The sequence below is a fragment of the Crotalus tigris genome, unplaced genomic scaffold, assembly GCF_016545835.1.
Source record: "Crotalus tigris isolate CLP2741 ecotype Arizona unplaced genomic scaffold, ASM1654583v1 scf7180000024374.3283719, whole genome shotgun sequence".
NCBI classification, from domain to species: Eukaryota; Metazoa; Chordata; class Lepidosauria; order Squamata; family Viperidae; genus Crotalus; species Crotalus tigris.
This window is the reverse complement of record NW_024100544.1, coordinates 657962-679578: the sequence shown is the minus strand read 5'-3', so window position 1 is coordinate 679578 and position 21617 is coordinate 657962. Positions and strand designations below refer to the sequence as shown.

The following is a 21617-nucleotide window of genomic DNA, read 5'->3' as shown; positions in this document are numbered from 1 at the left end:
TCTACCAGTCGTATCAGATTGTGCAAGCCTGAGTGCCTTGGGGTCCTCCAGCGGTGGTTGAGTGGCAATTCCTAACAGTATATTGGCCATGCTGGTTGCTGCCAGTGAGATGTACAGGAAATCTTTACTGTCCACTCCTGCAAACATGGTGCAGTGCTCTTCAGGCTTCAAATCCTAGAGCAGGGGTCTTCAAACCTGGCCCTTTATGACTTGTGGAATTCTGGGAGTTGAAGTCCACAAGTCAAAAGGGCCAAGTTTAAAGACTCCTGTCCTAGAGGAACAGTTAACATAACATGATATTTAAGTATTTTTTGCCATTTAATTATTAAACCACGGGATGGTTTGTTGTAGGGAAAATGGGAGGAAGAAGGAGAAGTATTTGTTACCTTGAGCTATTTGAAAAAGTATAAGGGCAGGATACGATAGATAATAATAAATAGATAGATAATAGATATAAATGACAGACAGACAGACAGACAGACAGACAGACAGACAGACAGATAGATAGATAGATAGATAGATATGATCGATGGATCGATGAGAGAGAGAGAGATAATAGATAAATCAGCAAGGAAAATGGGTTTTGCACCAGTAGTAAATGTACCACTGAATATTATCCTAATTGTTTGTACTACAAAATGATATATGTAAAATATAGAATTAGGAGCTCATAGTTTCTTTTCCTTCATTTTCCAGATACAACATTCAGTGTCATACCGTTGAGTCTGCAAATGATATTCTGGTCCCATCGTTTGATGAAAAGAGAAAGCACTGTGTTTTCCAAGGCGATCTTTTGTTGTTCAGCTGTGCGGGATCTCATCTAAACCATAAAAGGATCTGCCCTTGTAGAGACTATCTTAAAGGACAAGTTGCACTATGTAAAGACTGCCTATAGCAGGAAGTTAATGTGACTTTTCAAAGTGGCTTGGAGAGAGCCACACTGTGCACTTTGCTACTGCAGACAAAACAGTCGTCAGAGAGTAGAAATCTGTCCTGAGAAAGGGCAGATGAGTGATTTAAATGTTTAGGGGGGGGGAGAAAAAACACAACCACCCTCAACTCTTTTATGTTTTCGTTTTTCGAAGTGAGCTACTTCCAGCCAGAGAAATCTCTTTATTCAAAGACGTGACAAATCAAGTCCCAACTAAAGCTTGAGATACATTGAGGCTTCTTCCCCAGTGACTCCTCGTGATGGACAGTTTGTCAGATAGCACTGAACAAAATATCAACCTGAGAGGATCAGATAGTGCCGAAATGACTTATCGTAGGTATGTTAAATGGTGGTGCTGTTCCCGTCAACAAGGCCAGGCAGCTGCTGAATAGCAACACCAGCTCGTGGTCACTTTCTGGCCTATCCTAGCCTCATTCAATGGACTTTCTTCAGCATCACTGTTTGAGACAGCCATTTAAGGGAACCCACCAAACTAGGATTGGTGATTGACAGACTGACGGATCCTTTAGGCTCTATCATGGGTTACGATTGTGGCAGTAATCAGAGTCTGAAGAATCACATAAACACCCTATTTTATTTTATTTTTATTTTTTAAAAAAAAACACTCTTGTTTTCAATTCTGTACTCCCTTTCTGACTTGTCCAAAGGTTTTGCTTAGGGTGTTAGTTAGGAATACTATGTAATCATTGGAGATAAAATAGTTTCACTGGAGCAATATTTTATTTCTTGAATTTGCTGTAAGATAGCAAAACAATCTCTAAAATATGAAAATAGAAAAAAAAAGACCATGATACATAGGGGAAGAGTGGTCTCTCCTGGTATCTTGTAAGGATTTAAAGAGCAATTATAGTTTGCAAATAATGGCCATGAAAAGGGGAGTTTATGTTTTGCAGCCCTTGTTAAAAAGTGGATATATAAAAATGGCCATTTACTTTTTAAATTGCAATTAATCCAGAATATTGAACTCAAACATTGTTCATACACGGGATATAAACTGTTTAAAAAAATGCACAGTATCTTTTTTTAATGTTTTTCTCTTTTTTTAGCACAACTGACACATCTTTAAATGCACTGTTAATGGGTGGGGGAAAAGCATTCAATTGAAAATGAATGTGTTATCATTTTTTTTCAATTAGGTTGGGAGCAGGGGGGGAAGGGAGGAGACTTTTGGGCCATTTGCAAAATCAAAACTATTATTTCCCTCCTTTGTAAACATAAGTTAATTGCTATTTCTACTGATAGAACAATATGCCTGCTTTTAAATCTTTTATAATCTATCAACCCATTACTTGATGCATTATTTTATATCTGAAAGTCATTGCATATCTCTTCACTTGCTGAAGACCACAAAAGAAACATTTTTTGAACAAACTGCCAAGTTGAAGTTTTAAAATTGATTTTTCAAAAAAAAAATCTAGTTAAAATAACTTAAAATCTGTGTGAACATAGTATTTACAGAAGCCAGTTATTTATATTAAGGGATATATTGCCAGATCTGAATAAAATTTGAAGAAAAATGATATTTAAAAAAAGTTTACATTGTATATTCAGAAACACTCACTTTGTAACAAGAAATATATTACCTAAATTGAAACACATTATGTGTAGAATTAAAAGTTACTAAGGATTGAGCTAACCTCAAAATTAGGATTCACTGAATTGAATGTCAGATTGTAAACATTATTTTTCTTGGTTCTGCAGAATGTAACTCTTGGGATCTAAGCATGTGTGTTTTTTAAGTTATCAAACCTAGATAATTTCTAAGGCCAAGAATTATATGTACGTATATCATGAGTTCATCTGAACCCACAGACTTAGCATTTCTAATTGCTGTAGTAGCAGCAAAAGAATTTGATATTTGTGCTGTAAATACAACTTCGTTAACGTGTTCAAATTAATTTATCCTGCGTAACAGTGGACTGCTTCAGGTCCAGTATTTCTTTTCCAGAAAAGCTTAACAATAAAGCACGAATTAAAAAATCCAGGCAAATTTTGTAGGAAAGAATGGAAATGATCAGAAATCAGATCTGCTTAGAATCTTTCCTTCATTATTATTATGGATTTTATATTCTGATGCTGAATTGTGAACGTTTGCCTATGTGTGTGTTTGTATTCATAACTTGCTTCCGAGAGTAATAATATATTAATATTCAAACAAACCCTGGAACCTAAAATGGGTTGTTGGTTGGTCCAATCAATAATTATAAACCTTCATTCAGAGGTAGATTTGCTAATTGATAGTCTTCTAGTTCAACATAGATGTATACATTTGCTGAGAGAGAGAATGGTTAAGAGTTATCAAATGAAGACAGCTTTTTTGGAAAAGTAGAATTATTATAGTTCTTATATTTTTGCAGTACTTGTATCTCATTGAGAGTAGGGTCAGACTTTAAATAGATTCAATTCCATTATTTCATAGTTTATTGAAGTTTTTTATGACAGTAAAATGGTGTTGATCCTTGAAGGAAAATTGTATATCAGACCTTTCTGTTGGAATTATATATTTATTTACTATCCAGATTTGATGGAATAAAAGCATTTTTCCATGGGAAAACTATTAAAATGCAGATATTAACAAGTCTAGTTCCATTGAGCACTGCTTTATAAGCTGAATATTAAGGAGTTTGTTCAAGATGTCATTAAAATTACACAAATTTATAGTAGATGAACCTCTTAATTCCTTCTTTTTTCTTAAAATAGAAAATATAGAATCAACTGAAGGAATGTTGAGTGGAAGAAAAGCAGAACTACAACAATTTCATCATGCAAATTTAGGGCTCATTCGATTATTAGAAATAAACATGGGTGAATGAATTGGATATGGATCAAAAAATAAAAAAAAGATTAATCCTAAACTATAAATCTTCATTTGTCAAGAACATTGTCTTTATTTTACGCATTTGTTTGAACTGATATTTTTTAAAATCTGTGAGATTACCAAAACCTGAGATAAAGCATTTGCATAATTTATTTTAAAAATAACATTAAAAGTTTGCCTTTGAAAGGTAAAGAATGAATACACTGTTTAAAAATGCCAATAAAAACCTCATTTATTTCATATATGCAAGTTGATTTGTACATCTGTAGCTCTATCTCAAAATATATTTTAAATTGTCTCATATAATTCATCAATACACCTATAGCTGTGGGTTGCATTTAATTTTTGCATGGTGGTATTTGTTTTGTTAATACTGGTGCCTTTATTTTTTTATAAATTGAATTTTCGAATAACGGCTAATTGAAATATGAATAATAGAATTAGACTTAAGGAATGATAGATACAACAAAAATTACTTATCTGGGTTTCAACCAGGATTTTCTGGAAGAAGAAAAGAAACATAAGAATATTGTACATCCAGCACCAAAAATATAATATTGCTTATTGATATGAGTGCTTAAAGGGATCTCAGCATAATGAACTTATCAATGCACTATTTGTACCACATGTTAGAAAACAGAGAAACAGAAGATAGTTCTTTATTTCCCAACTGATTTTTCTGTAGGCTTTGGCGGAAATTATATTAAAGTTCTAAGTGGAAAATAAAAGATGACCGGTTTCAGTCAATTCCAAATATAAAATGGTAGGGAATCATGAACTGCATTTAAATGAAGACCTATATTTGCACCCCCATAATCATGCTTCATGCTCTCAGTTGACAAGTTATTTTAGAACACTGGGAATTCAGGAGAGAGCACGGGTCTTACCAGATAACGCACACACTTTAATTTCATTGTTCTGTGCTTTTGTAATACTTTTGGGCTAGATAACCTGTAGCAATAACCTAAGCAACTAACAAAATAACACAGTTGGAAGGGACCTTGGAGGTCTTCTAGTCCAACCCCCTGCTGAGGCAGGAAACACTATACCATTTCGGACAAATGATTGTCCAATCTCTTCTTAAAAACCTCCAGTATTGGAACACCCATAACTAGAGAAAACCGCAGTGTGTTCTATAAAAAGGAAAAATGACCAACCAAAATCTGAGCGACTTTTGCTCTTCCAGCTTGGATATGTTTTGTTTCAGTGACGTGAACATAGAAAATCAATATTAAGTCACAATCTCTGGTTAGCGTTATTTAGAGGATCATTTAAAGCAGGACAACCCAGCCCTGGATAACTCCAAATGATTTCCTGAATACACAGGGTTGATTGACAGTATAATTCTTAAGTGCCATAAAGTGTTACCAGTTATTAAATCCACTCATATTTGGGAAAGGACTCCAGCAGCACTTACACTATTTAAAAATGTCATATTTTATATGTCTATAAAATAGATACCTTTTCCTTCACGTATTTAACAATAGTAAATATTCCGGGTGAATTTCAGAAGACCTGAAACGGAATCATTTCTTTGTAATGTATCATGTTGCATCCAAATGTTCAGAAATTTCTGGAACACATGCAACTACATTTAAGCAAAATCATTCATCCACATGTGGATGGGTGGAAAGCTTGTATTATGCTGTTGGTCTGTTCAACCCGGTATAGTTGGAATTATTGGTTCTGGGCAGGCACATTTGCTAACATCTGGATTTTGAACTGAAAATTTACATAGTCATCGCTTTTCTTATTGCAGTGTACAGATTTTGTAATGCAGAGACAGTAAAACACTTCTTAAAAATTACGCTTGGCTCCAAATGTAATTTATGTTGCCAATAGTTACAAACTATGTGATCATTGCTCAGTTGGAGACCAAGTTTAAAGTCCATGAGTTTCACGGTACAGTGCTGATGTACTGCGCCCTTTCTCAATAATTTAGGACTTGTAAATATCAGTATTACAGATCTTGATTTAATAATGATTGCTAATACTGATTCATGTTCTTCATATTTAACCCAGAAACATTAGAAAAGCAAGAGTGATTATCGAACAACAAATTGCAGTTCCATTAGCAAAACAATATATTAAGTGAACTGGGCATAAATACGCTACTCAAGAAATGTAGAATAGAATATGCTACTGAAATTAAATGCAAACATACATAAACTGAGGATATAAAGTTATTTAGTTTGTGTGTCCGGGTAGTAAAGAAAGCAACTTTGATAGGAAAACCAAATTGCCCGGTATTTTCAGTGAAGATACCAACTGATTATTTGCACCTTGAGATAAATGTCCCTCTGTATTCTTTTCCAAACTGACTTTTGTCATAATTTCTTGTTCTTGGTTTTTACGGTTGGTTCAACTCTTAAATGTAAAACACTTCTAATTCATAATATAATATAAAACCACGTGCTACAAAATGTTTTTCTACAGCTTGTTTCCCAAACGGCCCATTCTGTTTAAAAATCTGTTAAGGTTCCCACTCATCTGGAGAACGAGGTCATAGACTACAGGGGAAGGGATAATGTCTTTTCATTTCAGAAATTTGTTCATGGATGACACTATAGAAGAGTTCATTCATTCCATCCTGTGTGTGCCTGAGCTCCGTTACTCTGTTAAAATTCAATTCCCAGCCTCCTGCACAAGAAAAGTCTCATAATTGTTCATATGATATTTGGACGTGAGTTCTGCTTTGCAAAGTCTACAATGACAGTGACAAGAGGAACACACATCTTGCTTTAAAATGGCTTTATCCCTTTTCAGGTAATAATTTACTAAATTATTCAACGACTCTGGGTGACTACATCAAAGAAATTACAAAATCAATAAAGGAGAACTATAAAAAATGACAAGTGCAATGAAGTGAGAACTGGGTGAAGCATTTTGGAAGAACCAAGCATTGTGAATCAGTAAATCTGTATAAACTGAAGAGGCAGATCCAGTTTCTATTTCTGCTTGGTTCTTCCATGTAAATATGTTTAAATAAGGAATCATAAGAAATTCTCAGAATTCTAGAATTAGCATCCATCACAGCAACTTTGGGTGGAAAAATTATGCATTTCTACCACCTGTGAATAATTTGAGGCACACCATCAGACTACCTTTTACTATCTTCAAAGTAATAGTTAATATTACCAAGATAATAGTTCTTGAAGCTCATAGAAGACCCAATTATCATTTAGAAATGCTTGAAGAGTTTATTTTTAATAGTAAGGCTTAAGCAGATATTAAAACTGTAGTTAATGTATTTTTAATTGGGCTTTTGTCTATACATTTAGGGGAGAATTAAGATAGGCAAAGCAATTAAAATATGGATCACTGTATAAAATATAACTGGCTGAGGCACACATGTTTCTGACAGTAAAAATTGCTTTGTTCATTAATTTCAAGTAACATTGACATTCTGCTTCTAATATCTATTCACTGGAGTTTTATCTAATTCAGATCATGAATCCCTTTTTTTTTTTCCAAAGCTACAATAGCTGGATGTTCCTACCGTTACATTAGGGAGTTTGTGCCAGATGTTGAAAATTTCATCTTATTAACTGTAATTGACTTTAATTTTAATTCTATTCTCACTGCATCACATTCTTGTTCACCTAGAATTCACCTAGGCTTTAAAGGTAATAAATGCACCGTGTAACAACTATCAACAGAAGGTTAGGCTAATTGCAATTTTATGTGCTGGCCTCAAAATAATTAGCCATATCTGTCAATTCACAAATGTTGGTGTGTGCCTGTGTAGAGACAATTGTGACATTGCTTTGAAATGGAAATGCCCATTGAACATAAAAAAGAAAAATCAAACCTCAAACTGCTATTTAATGATATAAATGATATAAATAGCATGTCTTCTTTTATTCACTAACCAATAGGCCATTCCATAAAATGAGACAAATGAAGCATATGTTTCCTGCAATTATTATTATTATTTTAAACTTCTTTCCTAAAGAAATTAACTTTAGGAAAGTCCATTTAAGGCCATTTTTTGTCCAAACAATTGAAATTTGATCAAAAGCTATCATTTTACTGAATGCCCTCATGTCATAAAATGACTAATTTCACAATGGTCATTTCTGTTTAAAAACTAACTTTTAGTCACCCAGAATATTGAATAATGGCTAATATATAACCTAGTATTTTATGTTATAAAACACGTAATTTGGATATTATATAAATGAGGTTACTAAAATTGTGAAAACACAATTACATCCAAGGACTTAGTGTATAAAGGGTGGCCTGGTTTGAATGGAAACAATGATTTGGGAATTATATGTCATGTACTTGACTAGATTGCATGAGTTGCTAGTACCATCTATCCAATATTATTTACACTTTCCCAAACTTAATTAAAATTGAATGTTCTAATAATATTTTGCACAACTGAAAATATTCTTAAAAAAAGAAACTAGTGAAGGTAAAGCTCTTCATGTGAATTCAAGAACTCCATTTTCAAAATATATATTCCTGGGTTTTTCTCATGTTTAACTTAAGCAGGTACAAATTCCTACATCTGCTTATTTTTGTTAGTTGCTTGTCTACATAAACACCTCAATAAATCTAATTGCAGTGGGAGAAACCATCCAAAAACACTCATCTCTGCAAGCACAAATTACAATAGATGCCCCTCATTGTGAAGCCTGTGATGGAAATAATGTAGGTAGGCTACTAGATACTTACTTTCACCATTCTGTTCAGCTAAGTAAGAACGGGGTAAATTTTTAGTATGTATTTTAAGTTCAAATGAAGCCACTCCAAAAGCACTTAAAAAAAAAGTGCTTGGATTTATTGGTAAATTGTGTCCTACTCAATTTTGTTCCAGAAAATTGTTGCCTGGCAAATATACAGATATGATCACAACAAAATTTTAAAAGTGAACATTATCGGCTTTCATTATCACTAGGAAGGCATCTTATTTTTCAAACAAATTGTGTAATTAACTTTCTTTGTCCAAGTGTTTTCTTCACCGTTCAAAAGTTGCAAGAAAAGTTATTTACGTTAAACAATACCACTGGGACCCCCATGATGCTAATATTATCATTTAAGTCTATATTTAAATTTAACAATACACTTGAGTATCTTTCCTTGATTTTTTCCAAATGGCATCATGGGAGTGTATCAATTGTAATAGACCTAATTCTATTGTGATTCACCTTTGCTTGCTCTCTGTGATAGTTGATGAAAGCTTACGGCACACTTGAAAAGACCGAGATGATACATTTTTGTATTTATATGCAAATAGAATTATATGCCGCTTGCCTATACAGTCCAATTGTTTCCAACGTATCCATATGGATACTACAATTTGGGATGTCAAAGCTGTTTTAAAGTAAATGTTTGAAATTTTATGACTCTTATAATATTGAAATTTGGACACCTGTTGTCCCTACAGGGGTGCAATGGCTCAGCTGTTAAAGATGTTGAGCTTATCAGCTGGAAAGTCCGATTCTGGTTTGAGATCTGAATTATTATTAGCATATGATGTTGTTACAGTAGCCAGGAGACCCTAATGCAGTGATGGAGAACTTTTTAGAGACCAAGTGCCCAAACTGCAACCCAAAACCCACTTATTTGTCGCAAAGTGCCAGGGTTGCATCAGCATTGTGGTACCCTCAGGGGGGCATGGGACGTGGCCCACTGGGTGGGCGTGGTTGCAGTGGTCACGGAAGACTGAGTGAGCGTGGCTGGGGCCAGTCCCTCGTCATCTCCGGGGCATCCCCAGGGAGCCAACGCCACTTGTTCGCTCACTTCCTGCCCTGTCGCTTCCAAAGGCTATGTGCTCGCTATTCTGGCGAACTCTGCTGGGGCAACGGCACGTGTGCCCACAGAGAGAGCTCTGAGTGCCACCTCTGGCACGTGTGCCATAGGTTTGCCACCACTGCCCTAATGCTTTTGCATAGTAGTATGGCTTGCCAAGGTACCAGCCCTGAAATAAGACACACTTGTGTGTATCCCAAGGTGCCCCACAGGAGGGCAAGCTGGCTTTGCACCATAGAGAAAGACCAGCGGCTCTTCCTGCAGTATCACCCTCCCTTTCCAGAGCTGCCTCGGAAGAGGGAAGGTTCAGAGCCGTCAGGAATCTGACTGTCTGCACACAGACCAGCCTGTCTCCTCACCAAAGTGGTACCTACCTATCTACTTGCATAGAACATGCTTTCAAACTCTTAGATGGACAGAAACTGAGGCGAGTGACCCGAATGCTGCTGTGTGATGGGGTGAGCTCCCGTTTTTGCCCTAGCTCCTGACAACTTAGCAGTTTGAAAGCATGCACATGTGAGCAGATAAATAGGTATCACTTTGGAAGGTAACAGGTGAGTGTTCCACGTGCCTCAGAATATATGGCTACATGATCACGGAAATGTCTTTGGACAATGGTGGCTCCCCTTGGCTAAAAGACTGAGATGAGCACCGCCTTCTAGAGTTGGACATGCCTTGACAGGGGAATCCTTTATCTTTTTGTCCCTTTCATCTGTGAACAATGTCACTGAATCTCAGTTAATGATGATTTGTTTTAAATGGCCATGTAGTCATCCATACTAAGTAAAAGGACTAGTGATGCTATAATCTATACTATATATAGCCTGCTACTCCATAAGCTTTTGGTGGATAATGACTTGCTTCATCAAAATACACAAAAACACATTTCATGTAATAATACATTTGTTAGCTTTTAAGTTGCCAGAGGATTTAACTCAGCAATCAATCCCTCTGGAAAACTTGGTAGATTAATGAGCTACTAGTTTAACTGCCCCTCTGCAGAAAGTTATTTCTATGACCACACCAAGATACATACTGGTTTTGGATCATGTTCAATGCATTTATTTCAGAAGACTGCATGGAATAAAAAACATTACCACAAGGCTGGACATTTTTTGTCTGAAGTGATGAAGTGTACTGAAGAGATTAGTATTCCTATGGAAACACCTTCAAGCAAGTAATTAAGGAGATTGCATTGCATCCAATTCTTTGAAATGAAATGAAATAAATATCCCTTCTATCAATCTTCTATTTGCATTTCCACAAAAATACATCCACAAAAACATAGCATATAGAAGCAAGAAACCAGTAAATGACACTAAGGGGTGTTATTAAAGATGTCAACTGCATGTTTTATGCCCCTCTGCAAATCATTATTCCACACCAATATACATACTTCCAATAAACTTTACACTTTTTGGCAGATATAAAATTACTTTGACCTCTTTATAAATGCACCATTTTCAAAATAGTGGAGCCATGAACAGATGTGGATTAAGCAGTAAACTTCAAAACCTAATTTACTTAACCATATGTTAAATTTGTGCTAAAACATTCCACCTATGAAAAAACGACAGAAGTAACCTGTCTATGAGAGGTGCTTCTGTACAGGAAGACTTTCAATTTAATGTACTATATACACTGCTTTTTTAAAGGTTAGTTATAGATCCTTTATAAAACAAGAAACATTTTGTCTATTATACAAGATGGAAAATGCATTCTGTAATCCAGATGTTAAATAACATAAAATGAGCGAGCACGGGAATATCTACAGAAAAGCCTAACTCTTCATGATTAGAGTCTAATTGCTGTCAGAATGGAACCATTATTTCCACTTTTATTAGTCAACAGGACACCCATTGAGACAGACATACTGCTATATAAGTGCATAATATAAATCAACACATTAAACCTCAATCCTTTTTTGGCTTTTAACTGTACATGAATACTTTGTGCTTATTTTGACTGTGTAGCTTAATATGTGTTGCTTGATTATATATATAAAGAGAGAGAGAGAGAGAGAGAGAGAGAGAGAGAGAGAGAGAGAGAGAAAGAGAGAGAGAGAGAAGGTGGGGAGAGGGAGACAGACATATTTTAAATACTTTAATAAAACTATAAATTAAACCATGACCTAAAATTTGGGAGTTTGAGCAGATGAGGGGGTGGATTGCATCTTTTATTGAAACTGGCATCTCGCAGGAAGAAAATATTTCATATTTTTAATACTGAATCAATAAAAATAGCACGTCTGATCTGTTGGTAATCATGTGTAAAACACCCTTGACTTGACAAGACACATTAATGAGGTGCTGTCCTTCATCCACTGTGAATTTTAGGAGTAACAGAACTAAAAGCTCTTTGACAGATTAGTCTCTTTTCCTGGGAAAACTCAAGCTCTATTTGTCTCTAAACAGCCACAGTCAGACTGGGGACTCTTCTTAATTTGGCGCCTTTAAATGGGCAGCTGTTAAGTGACTTGAGCGGGCTGATCACTTAAACATGTAGCAAAAAGGATTAGAAGTCTTACTCATTTCTATTGCAGCTTGCTGGATTTGGGGAACGTATGCCAAATGCGATTGCAGAGATCTAAGCAGTGCATGAATTCCCCTATTTGTACAGATTGATTTCCCCTTGAATGATGATGCAAAAATAACATGAAAAACAACAAAATTCAATCTTGCAAGTAGGATCGGCCCCACTTGTCAGGATGTAGGCTGTTTTCAAATCCTGCAAAATGCGTTTAGTCCAATAGCTGAGTTGCCTTCATTCAAACATTTCATAATGACGTGTTTGCCGTACACGGGGAACCATATCCATAAGGAGCCTGAAAAGGAAAACAAACCCAAATTGAGTGCAACAGTTATACACTGCAAAGATCCAGCCATAAATTTCTGCATGTTTTAAAGCATTTTTCCTAATCGGTACTTGTCTATCCCCAAAACAGAAAATTAATAAGAGGTCTTTGGTGCTCTCTGAGCTTGGTTTTTTTTTCATGCAGACATTTCATTACCCAGCTAGGTAACATCATCAGTGATGTTACATTAGTGTCATTACCCATTATCCAACTTGCAACATCATCTATGATGTTACCTTGTTGGGTAATGAAACGTCTGCAAGAAAACCAGCCAGCTCAGAGGATCCCACAGTTCGACCCTGAACTACAAATATTCTTTTCTATTGGTAACAGGACATTTCAATCAATACAGCTTTTTAATAAGAAGATAGTAAAGTCACTGTAATTAAATATACACACATACATATACACATATACATACATACATACATACATACAACATTGAATAAATAGTACATGGGACAGACTCCTTCTTGCCACAATCATGGAGCAACATTCAAATGCAAATGTAAAATAATTTCTTTTTTAAAAAAGGTTTCACTTACTTGGCACCATAGGCAAATATTGTAAGTCCAATCAGAACCCCTATACTTCCATCCAGGTACCAGACAGAAGCATTGTGCTTAAAAACTTCTGCACTCAGAAGGATGGAAAAGCCCATAATTCCTCCTACCAGAGAGTTGAAACCTGCAATGAAATAAATTAAGATTAGGCCCTCCTAGCAAGATCAGGGAATTCAAGAAATAGCCAATGTCAAGATTTGCACCTTGTTATGCCTGAGATCAGGACCCCGGTGCCTGCTAGTGGAATTACAACTCCCCAAAGCTTTAAAATATACCTACAATCAAAGCCCACTTCAGTGAGTGCTCTTTACAGCTCAGAAATCTAATCCACCATACCATAAATCTTTGTTGTCCCAATTCATGCACTGAGATTCCTATTAACCCTTTAATTGCCCTCACCCCTTGCAAATGCTGCCTTAATATGGTCACCCATACAAGGCTATGGAATTGGGAAAACCTGTTTTTAAATAGCCAGCTATATTTTACCAGTTGCACCCCAAAGTAAGACAAAACCATTTATTCCATCAAGCGCCCCTGCACTAGAGGTGTGTTCTGGGCCTTTAAGGCAGGGCAGTGTCAAATTCTGTGGACTGCATTTAAACGAACAGCGACCATCTGCTTTCTAGAAGCTGGAGACATAACTTCACTAACTCTGCAGTAGATCCCATCCTGCAGGGACGACATGACAGCTATGCAAATATGGCAGAGGAGGAAAATGAAGCTGACTGCCAAGGAAAGTCTATTCAGTTTTGTAAAAGAAACGAATAAGCACATTCATGCTGGCTCTAGATGGGGGTTAGAAAACACACAGCCCCAACAGCAGAAAACTTAGGTGTGGCAAGAAGGAAAGGCTAGAAGGGCTGGATATTTCATCAGTCTTTATTAAATAATTGCTTGGCCCCCTTATTGACAGGAAGGCTACTGACAAGCCAAAGGTTGCTCTTTTGTGATTTTTTTTTTATCAATTATCGTTCTCCCATCTTTCAATAAATCTCCATCCTATTTTTATAAGATGCTCCCAATATCACTTACATCCCACAATCAACTGTTAAATTAGTCATTTCTCACTCACAGCAACTCACCCTCAAACAACACATACAAGGCTTAAGCAGCAAGACAGAGAGCCCTATATGGCCGAAAAGGGAGCAAATGGACATGAATATACCATGATTTTTAGGGAGGGATGGGGGAGAGAGCGAGAAAGAGAAGGAGCAGAAGGAGGGAAGGTTTTAATTTGTGCTTTTGGATTCTCAAGAGACACCAGAGAGATTCTCCAATGGTGACATTGCACCCAAGAGCCCCATCAGAGTTCAGAAGGAATTCCATATTCCACTGAATCTCCCACTGAAGCTGTGAATGCTAGACGGCAACTAATAACAACTGTCAAAACATAAAACTGCCAGGGAAAATAATGGTCATATCTCAGCTCTGTTCTTCAACTTCTGGCCATAAGATGTCAGCCTGATCACATCTCTCCCCTCATCCATAAACCCAGATTAGCCACAATCTGACGTTTATTAACATATTTATTAAATTTAAACGTCACCCAATCTCACTTCCTAAGTGACTCTGTTATATGCATGGTTTATTCATTTGAAACTCCCAGGTTTCTCCCCACAATGACGTTCTCACTTTCTCTCGTCTCCTCTCCCCTCCCCTCTCTTTCTTTCCTCCCTTCTCCTCTCCCCTCCCCTCTCCTCTCTCTCTCCTCTCTCCTCCCATCTCTCTTCTCCCCTCCTCCCTTCCCCTCTCTCCTCCCCTCTCCTCTCTCTCTCCTCTCCCCTCCTCTCCCCTCTCTCCTCTCCCCTCCCCCTCTCCCCTCCCCTTCCCCCCCCCTCTCTCTCTCACACACACACACACACAAACTTTTGGCCCTCCCTCTTACCCATTATTTTAAGGCAAGTGATTACAATGAAAATCCTGTAAAATCAACAACATCCCCTCTATTGGCCCCAGCTTCGGTGTTACCATATTCAGAGATGCTCTTCTGCAGCACAAGCCCAGATAGGTTGTTTATCTCATCAATATTCCCCATTTGTTAATTAGGCTTACTGAATAGCATGGTGGAATCTTAGAAGACCTCATGGACCTTTTAAATGCATTTCTCCAGAAACAACTGAAAATGACAATTCTGTTCTATAAAGATAGAATTAAAACCTTACTGGAACTAACAGCATCTCCCGGATAGACTGGGAGCGTATACATGGGGACTTTATATGCTACATTCTGAGACCGCCCCAACATCATCTCAAATTTATACATATGCCATCTATTTACAAACAACACAAAACTTGAGGACATCACAGTAATCAGTTAATTGAAAGCCATTTTTTCAACATGTCTGTGTAATCACCAGGAACTGAGCTTGATTTGAAGGAGACATTAAATTTAAATTAAGAATTTTATACGCAAAGATTATCCCATTTTTAATAGATTGTGAGTGAGATCTTCATTTTCCAGAGATTCTATTCTACTCAATCTAATGATGCAAAACTAGAGAAATCTGGGTTTAGCTATATTTAACTAAAATAGGTTAAACACATAGACAGCAGACTAATTACACAGTTCACTCCTTAATTTTGTTAATGGGAAAAATAGCAGCAGTGCAATTATCGCAAGCATATAATTAAAGGAAGAAAAGGAACATTCTCAGCTATTTTCAAAAACCACAAGTCTGTTTGCTCTAAGAAAATAGGGAGATGCTACAATATTAGTAAAGGGTCTAACATGCATGTCAAAAGGGTTTATTTCTGTGTACTAAATTATATTATTTCATGTAGAACTGTGCTTAAAAACAATAAAATATCTGTCCCACTTCTATTCTTCTATATGTTATAAGGCACCTCTTATTAACCAGATCCGTAGGTTTTGTCAATAGGCAAATTAAATTAAATAAAAATTCATATCAGAAAAGCATTTTCTATTATATATTTTGCAATAATGTCTATGGCTCTACAGCACTTGGGAGAATCAGTTTAAATCAGATAAATGAATGTTTGCTGCTGCCCATGTCCAAATGGCATCCATTTCAGAAACAAGCTTTTCATGCCATATCTACCACAGATTCTCTAAATTTCAACTCTGTCTCTAACCATCACCTTCCACTCCTAAGTTTTGTTAATTGAGTGATAATAAATGCTGCTGAAAACTCCAGCAGGGTTAATAGTAATAAATCCATATTTATTGCAAGAACCTCATGGGCTTAATCACTCTTTTAATCTATTTACTTCTCTATTTCTGTCTATGATGATTTTTATTTATTTACATTTGTGTGCCACTCTTCAAACTTGGCCCTTCTATGACTTGTGGACTTCAGCTCCCAGGCATGCTGGCTGAGGACTTCTGGGAGTTGAAGTCCACAAGTCACAGAAGGCCTAAGTTTGAAGAGCCCTGGTGTACCACTCTGTCCCTCAAAGAGGGACTCTGTTGTAAACTATCCCAGGGAAACCTTTGTTTATGAAATCAGAATGCTGATAATAAGTCTAAATAGCTTGGGGTGGAGATATTTGAAAAACCAAGACCCCCTAGTCAACCTGTCCATAATTTATTTAAAAGCATCAGAGCCTCTGGCATTGTCTATCAAATGGAAAGTCCAGTTTGGAAAATATTCAGACAGGGCGTTTTTAATAGCAATACCATGACTCTAGAACAGTCTCAAAGTAGGACTAGCTCCTTTACTGGTCAGCTTTTAACATGCAATAAATACTATTCTACACAGTTGGAGTTTTAATTTTATGATGTGGCATTGCTCTCTAAATTCTCATGCTAATTCTCATCCGTTATTTTGTTTTCTGATCAGCCTTAATTTATATTTCATTATATTTTGCCCCGGGTGAGTGGTAGAGCGGGGATAAGATTTATACATTTAATTAAGTAAGAAGACATGCTCTTCTTGTATAATATGCTAGAAGCCATCAGGGAGCCAGAATAATAGGGGGAAAAAATCAATTGAATAGATCTTACTTCCCTAAAGGTGTCAGAAAAGACTTGAATTCATGTCTCCAGAAACCTGCCCCAAATTCATTAGCAGCAGAAGCTTCATAGATTTGATAGGGTTAGACAAGATTTACTGCAGAATACCAGGTTCCTGGGACTTGTTTTCTGTCCTTTTAAGTCTATGAACTGTTGGCCATTCTTGCCTGGACTTGCAAATAGGAGACATTGCTCCAAGTTTACATAAAGAAAGTTCCCATTGAGGTGTCCCAACGTAAGGTCATCAAAGGTTATGGAGAAGGAGATGGGTTACAAATACTCCAAAATGTCCACCTGGGCAATTGTCATTTAGAGCTGCAAGAGTATTTCCTTCAAGGAAAGGAAGCTCTCTGGAGTGGTTTTGGATAGTGAGATGGGCAACATGTAAATTTATTGATTAAATAAATAATGAAAGGCATAAGGAGCATAGAGTTGGTCAAGGATTAACTTTCCTATGCCTTGGCTCCTGAAGGATTTTTTTTTTTTCATTTTCATTCATTCATTTCATTCATCGTAGTACATATACTGGACCTTTCATGAATATGATTACTCTCACCCATATTTTGGGGGGATTCTCTTTACGCATTCAATTATGCTAGCATTTGGTTAAGGATCATACACTGTAAAAAAAAAAAAACAGTAAAGTAAGAGTGAACACCTCCTAACCCATCACAAGACCTTCACTCGACACACACACAACTGAAGCCCTTATAAATAGAAAAACACTTGACACTGACATCCCCTAAACGCCACTGAAGATGTTACCTAGCCTGGTAATGAAACATTTGGAACCAACCCACAAGCTCGGAGAACAAACCTTCACCCTCATCCTACACCTGAGCTACAGATATTTGCCGCTATTGCAAGAGTGAAATTATCCCTGTTAACCTCAGACATAAGTTTTACTGAGTTCAAAGGTTGTTTCTCTCAGATTAGTAACAGGATTCTACCTTAATCTGTCATGCAGAGAAAATGCATCTTTTCATTTTTCACAACAAACAAATCAGTTGATGCTTCTTTCAAAATTTTGCACAGCAAAAAAATAATGTCACAGAATTAAAATTCCCAGTGAGAACTATTAGTCATTGTTGCTGGGAAACACATAAATGACGTTGGCAATGTGGAAAAAATTCCATGATCTTTATAAAATCATAGATGCAATATTATTTTTGAAGGATTGCTCTGGTATTGCTGTTACTAATTTTATTCATTTGTTTATAAATTTTATAGGCCACCCATCTTACCTAAAGTTAATTCAGCTCTAAACCATAAATATAGTTATAATTTGAAAGTAAAGAGCCCAGTTTTAAAATTTGTGCTAAGACTTTTCCATTTAAGTCCTGTTTTAAAAGCATTTTAATTTTAAAAGTGAAGCTTAACTTAGCTACTAGCTAAAGATATATATGTGTGTGTGTGTGTAAGTGTGTTCTATCAGTTGAAATAGTAAAACACAGATTTCTTACATCCCATCATTGCACACATTAAAATGATTTAGAGCAATACAATCTACAGTATTCCTGAAGTCTGGAAAACAACAACAAGCAAAAGACAAACAGCAATTCCAGACAAAATGCAGGTGGAGAATTATCATTGAATCTAATAACATGTGGATGCTTAGATATTTTTTTTAAAAGTCTACATTCTGTCCAAATGTTGAGTGTGAAAATAATTTAGATTCCTACAGTAAATTTTGATACATTGTTTTCATTTGACTGTAAACATTTTAGCTAGCTATTTGGCTTCAAAGTTTATTTTTCCCTGTATTTATTTATTTAGACCAGTGGTTCTCAACCTGTGGGTCGGGACCCCATTTGGGGTCGAACGACCATTTCACGGGGGTCACCAAACCATGCTGTCCACCATTTTTTTCCCTTTTCCCTAGCTGTCCTACTCCCTCTTATTGGTGGCCACACCCACTTGGGGGTCACCACAACATGGGGAACTGTATTATGGGGTCACTGCATTAGAAAGGTTGAGAACCACTGATTTAGACAAACCTTTAGTGGCTTTAATCATGATCGTAATTTCAGAGCAACAAACAACGGAACCAGGTAATCCCTGGACTACTTCTGTGCATGATGTTTGCTTCTAAATTTATTAATTTTTGGAACAGATCAGAGAACAAAAGGCTCAGTGAACTCAAAAAAATTAACCAAATCTGTTATACATACATTAACCAACTCTCCTCCCTGTAATATAATCCAACCACACATAACCTTCACTTATCTTTACTTCATTAGCCTTTGATGTAATATCAAGAAAGAGATATCTGTTTGCTACTTACCATCTGTTAACAATGCTCTGCTTGTAAGCACATTCCCCAACATAAATTTGATCACTGCTAAACTAGTGCAAAGGATTCCACTTAAAATTGAAACGCTGTATAGAAAGTCATCCTGAAAAAAAGAAAAGGAAAACATTCTAGGCCATTTTGCCATACTGTAATTCAAATAATAAAACTTAAAAGATGGAGTAGTTCTGAATCAAAGTTCGCTAATCAAAGTTAACTGATTGATTTTATAACATTATGACAAACCTGGATAGTAGGCTACCAAGACAAACCAAAAATGGAAAACAATTAAAAACAATTATCAGCAACTGCCCTAGGTACCCTTAAAATAGCTTGTCTAATCTAAAGCCCAAATGTATAGGAAAAAACCTGTTTTGGCTTCTTCACAAAATCCCAGCAGAAAAATCCCATTTACAGGCAGCTTTACAAACTGAATGAATGAATCTGTATCTCCAGAAGCTGCTTATTCCATAGAGTGAGGCCTTCTCTTTGATAGTTGAACCAGATAAACAATTCTGGTATTGCTCAATGGATCCTGGTATTGTATCACCCAGGGCTTTAAAAGTAATAACAGCCCAGCATTGGGGTCAAAATTATGTACTCTCCAAAGAGGCATTGATAAAGATTGTAGTGGGCATAGTAGGTGGCAAAAAGAATTACAATGTGAAATTGGAAAAAATATGTTACTCCAAACACTGATTTAAAAAAAAAAAATATGGGTAATTTATCCTTCTGAAAAAGGCAATATTTCCAATTAATCAAATTATGAAGTAATATCTTCTTCTTCGGCATAGACTTTATGATATTTTACAACGATTCAGAAGTATTATTAGGTGACTTCTTTCTAAATTTTTGTTTTTGATGATAATATAGTATTATAAGAATTTCTGTAAAACAGTAGCATTAAGACCTATCTTAAATTATTAGTTTTGTAATGGATTGCAGTACATTTTCTTACAGCCTTTATGGGCATTTTTCTTTTTAATCTTGTTTAGTTTTAGCATTCTTTATTCATGATTATTTAGTACTCTATGATTCTTTTCCGTGGGTTGTCTTTGTGTTTTGCTTATTTTCGGTAAAATTCTAAAAAGAATAAAGATTAATAATTAGAAGTAACTTTTAAGATAAGCAATTAGCATTAAGTAGCACAGTGCTATAATTTTTAGCAGCTTTCTGGGGGGAAACACCTAATCTCCTTGGAAAGCAAGAGGCCCCATTTTTTTTACTGCCTTTCTAGGTGGTGCCACCCATAACCAAGCTAGCTCGATAAAGACTTGACCTCAGGCATGGGAGGGGGGGGGAGGAAAGAGATGGTCTTTCAGATGAATATTTCAACAGAGTACCTCTCTGTGTCCCCGGAGGAAACAAGAAAATTGATCTTTGTCTCCCCCTCTCTACAGAAATAATTCATATGCAGAGCCAGCAGCTACAGCAAAACAAATCTGAGGTCTTGGAAGCTGTAGAGAGCGGCAGATCCAAGCCTCAAAAAAATGGGAAGAAACAATTGGTTCCCTATCACTTTCTTTCTGCCCACCAGACAACAAGATGTCAGGGCTTTAGCCAGTTTGGAACAGAAGGCTATGGAGAATGCAGAGAGAAGCATTTTGTGCCAAGTCTCACACGCCCAACAGCTGTCTAAATTTATGCTTTCCTACTAATTCTGTCTAACGCAAAAGGTACTCTGATATTTCCGTCAATTGCATTAAGAACACTGCCACCTGACCCCTTCCGATATGGCGATCAAAATATTATTATCAATTTGCAGCTTCGTGAAGTGCAAACCAAGGATTGAACGAAGAAGAAGAAGAAGAAAAAAGAACACACAAAAAAAGAAAGAGAATTCAGGTTTCAGGCACAAAGGCTGTCAAACAAACAAACAAACCAGAATGTGCTCAGCCAGGTATTATTAACACTTCTGCATTAGAGCGGCTGACTGCAACTCCTGCTTGTTTTTCCTAACTCTCTCTGCAAACCAATATATCACAGGTATTTCACACACACCAAAATTAAACCGGTCCTCTTTCTGTTCCACTTTGGAAAATGAACAGACTGTGACTAAGTAGGAGTAAGTTCATGACGTTCAAGGAAGGGAGTTTAAAGGCAAAAATTTAATAACAGCCAAAGGGTCGAATCCAGAGATGAGAATACAGGCAACCTATGACCACAACTGAGCCCAAAATTTCTGTTGCTAAACGAGACGCTCGTTAAGTGATCTTTGCCCCATTTTACGACATTTCATGGCACGATGGTTAAGTGAATCACTGCAGTTGTTAAATGAATCTGGCTTCCCCATTGACTTTGCTTGTCATAAGGTCGCAAAAGGGAACCACAGGATTCCATGACACTGCGACGATCGTAAATATGAATCAGCTGCCAAGCAACTGAATTTTGATCACGTGGCCATGGGG

The 21617-nt window shown here is 36.5% G+C and overlaps 2 protein-coding genes across 8 annotated transcripts in view; one reads left to right on the top strand and one right to left on the bottom strand.

The window, feature by feature from the left end:
- MGAT5 (alpha-1,6-mannosylglycoprotein 6-beta-N-acetylglucosaminyltransferase) overlaps window positions 1-4012 on the top strand; it is a 136554-nt gene extending 132542 nt beyond the window's left edge. For all 7 annotated transcript variants that reach the window (XM_039328217.1, XM_039328220.1, XM_039328222.1 and 4 more), the window contains one exon: window positions 697-4012. In XM_039328217.1, coding sequence (XP_039184151.1) covers window positions 697-895 — 199 coding nt within the window. In that variant the 3' untranslated portion in view covers window positions 896-4012. The remainder of the gene's footprint in view (window positions 1-696) is intronic.
- A 6564-nt stretch (window positions 4013-10576) lies between these two features.
- TMEM163 (transmembrane protein 163) overlaps window positions 10577-21617 on the bottom strand; it is an 82282-nt gene continuing 71241 nt past the window's right edge. Inside the window, exons 6-8 of the mRNA XM_039328246.1 lie at window positions 19204-19315; window positions 12930-13071; window positions 10577-12354 (exon numbers count right to left, since the gene is read on the bottom strand). Coding sequence (XP_039184180.1) covers window positions 12294-12354; window positions 12930-13071; window positions 19204-19315 — 315 coding nt within the window. The 3' untranslated portion in view covers window positions 10577-12293. The remainder of the gene's footprint in view (window positions 12355-12929; window positions 13072-19203; window positions 19316-21617) is intronic.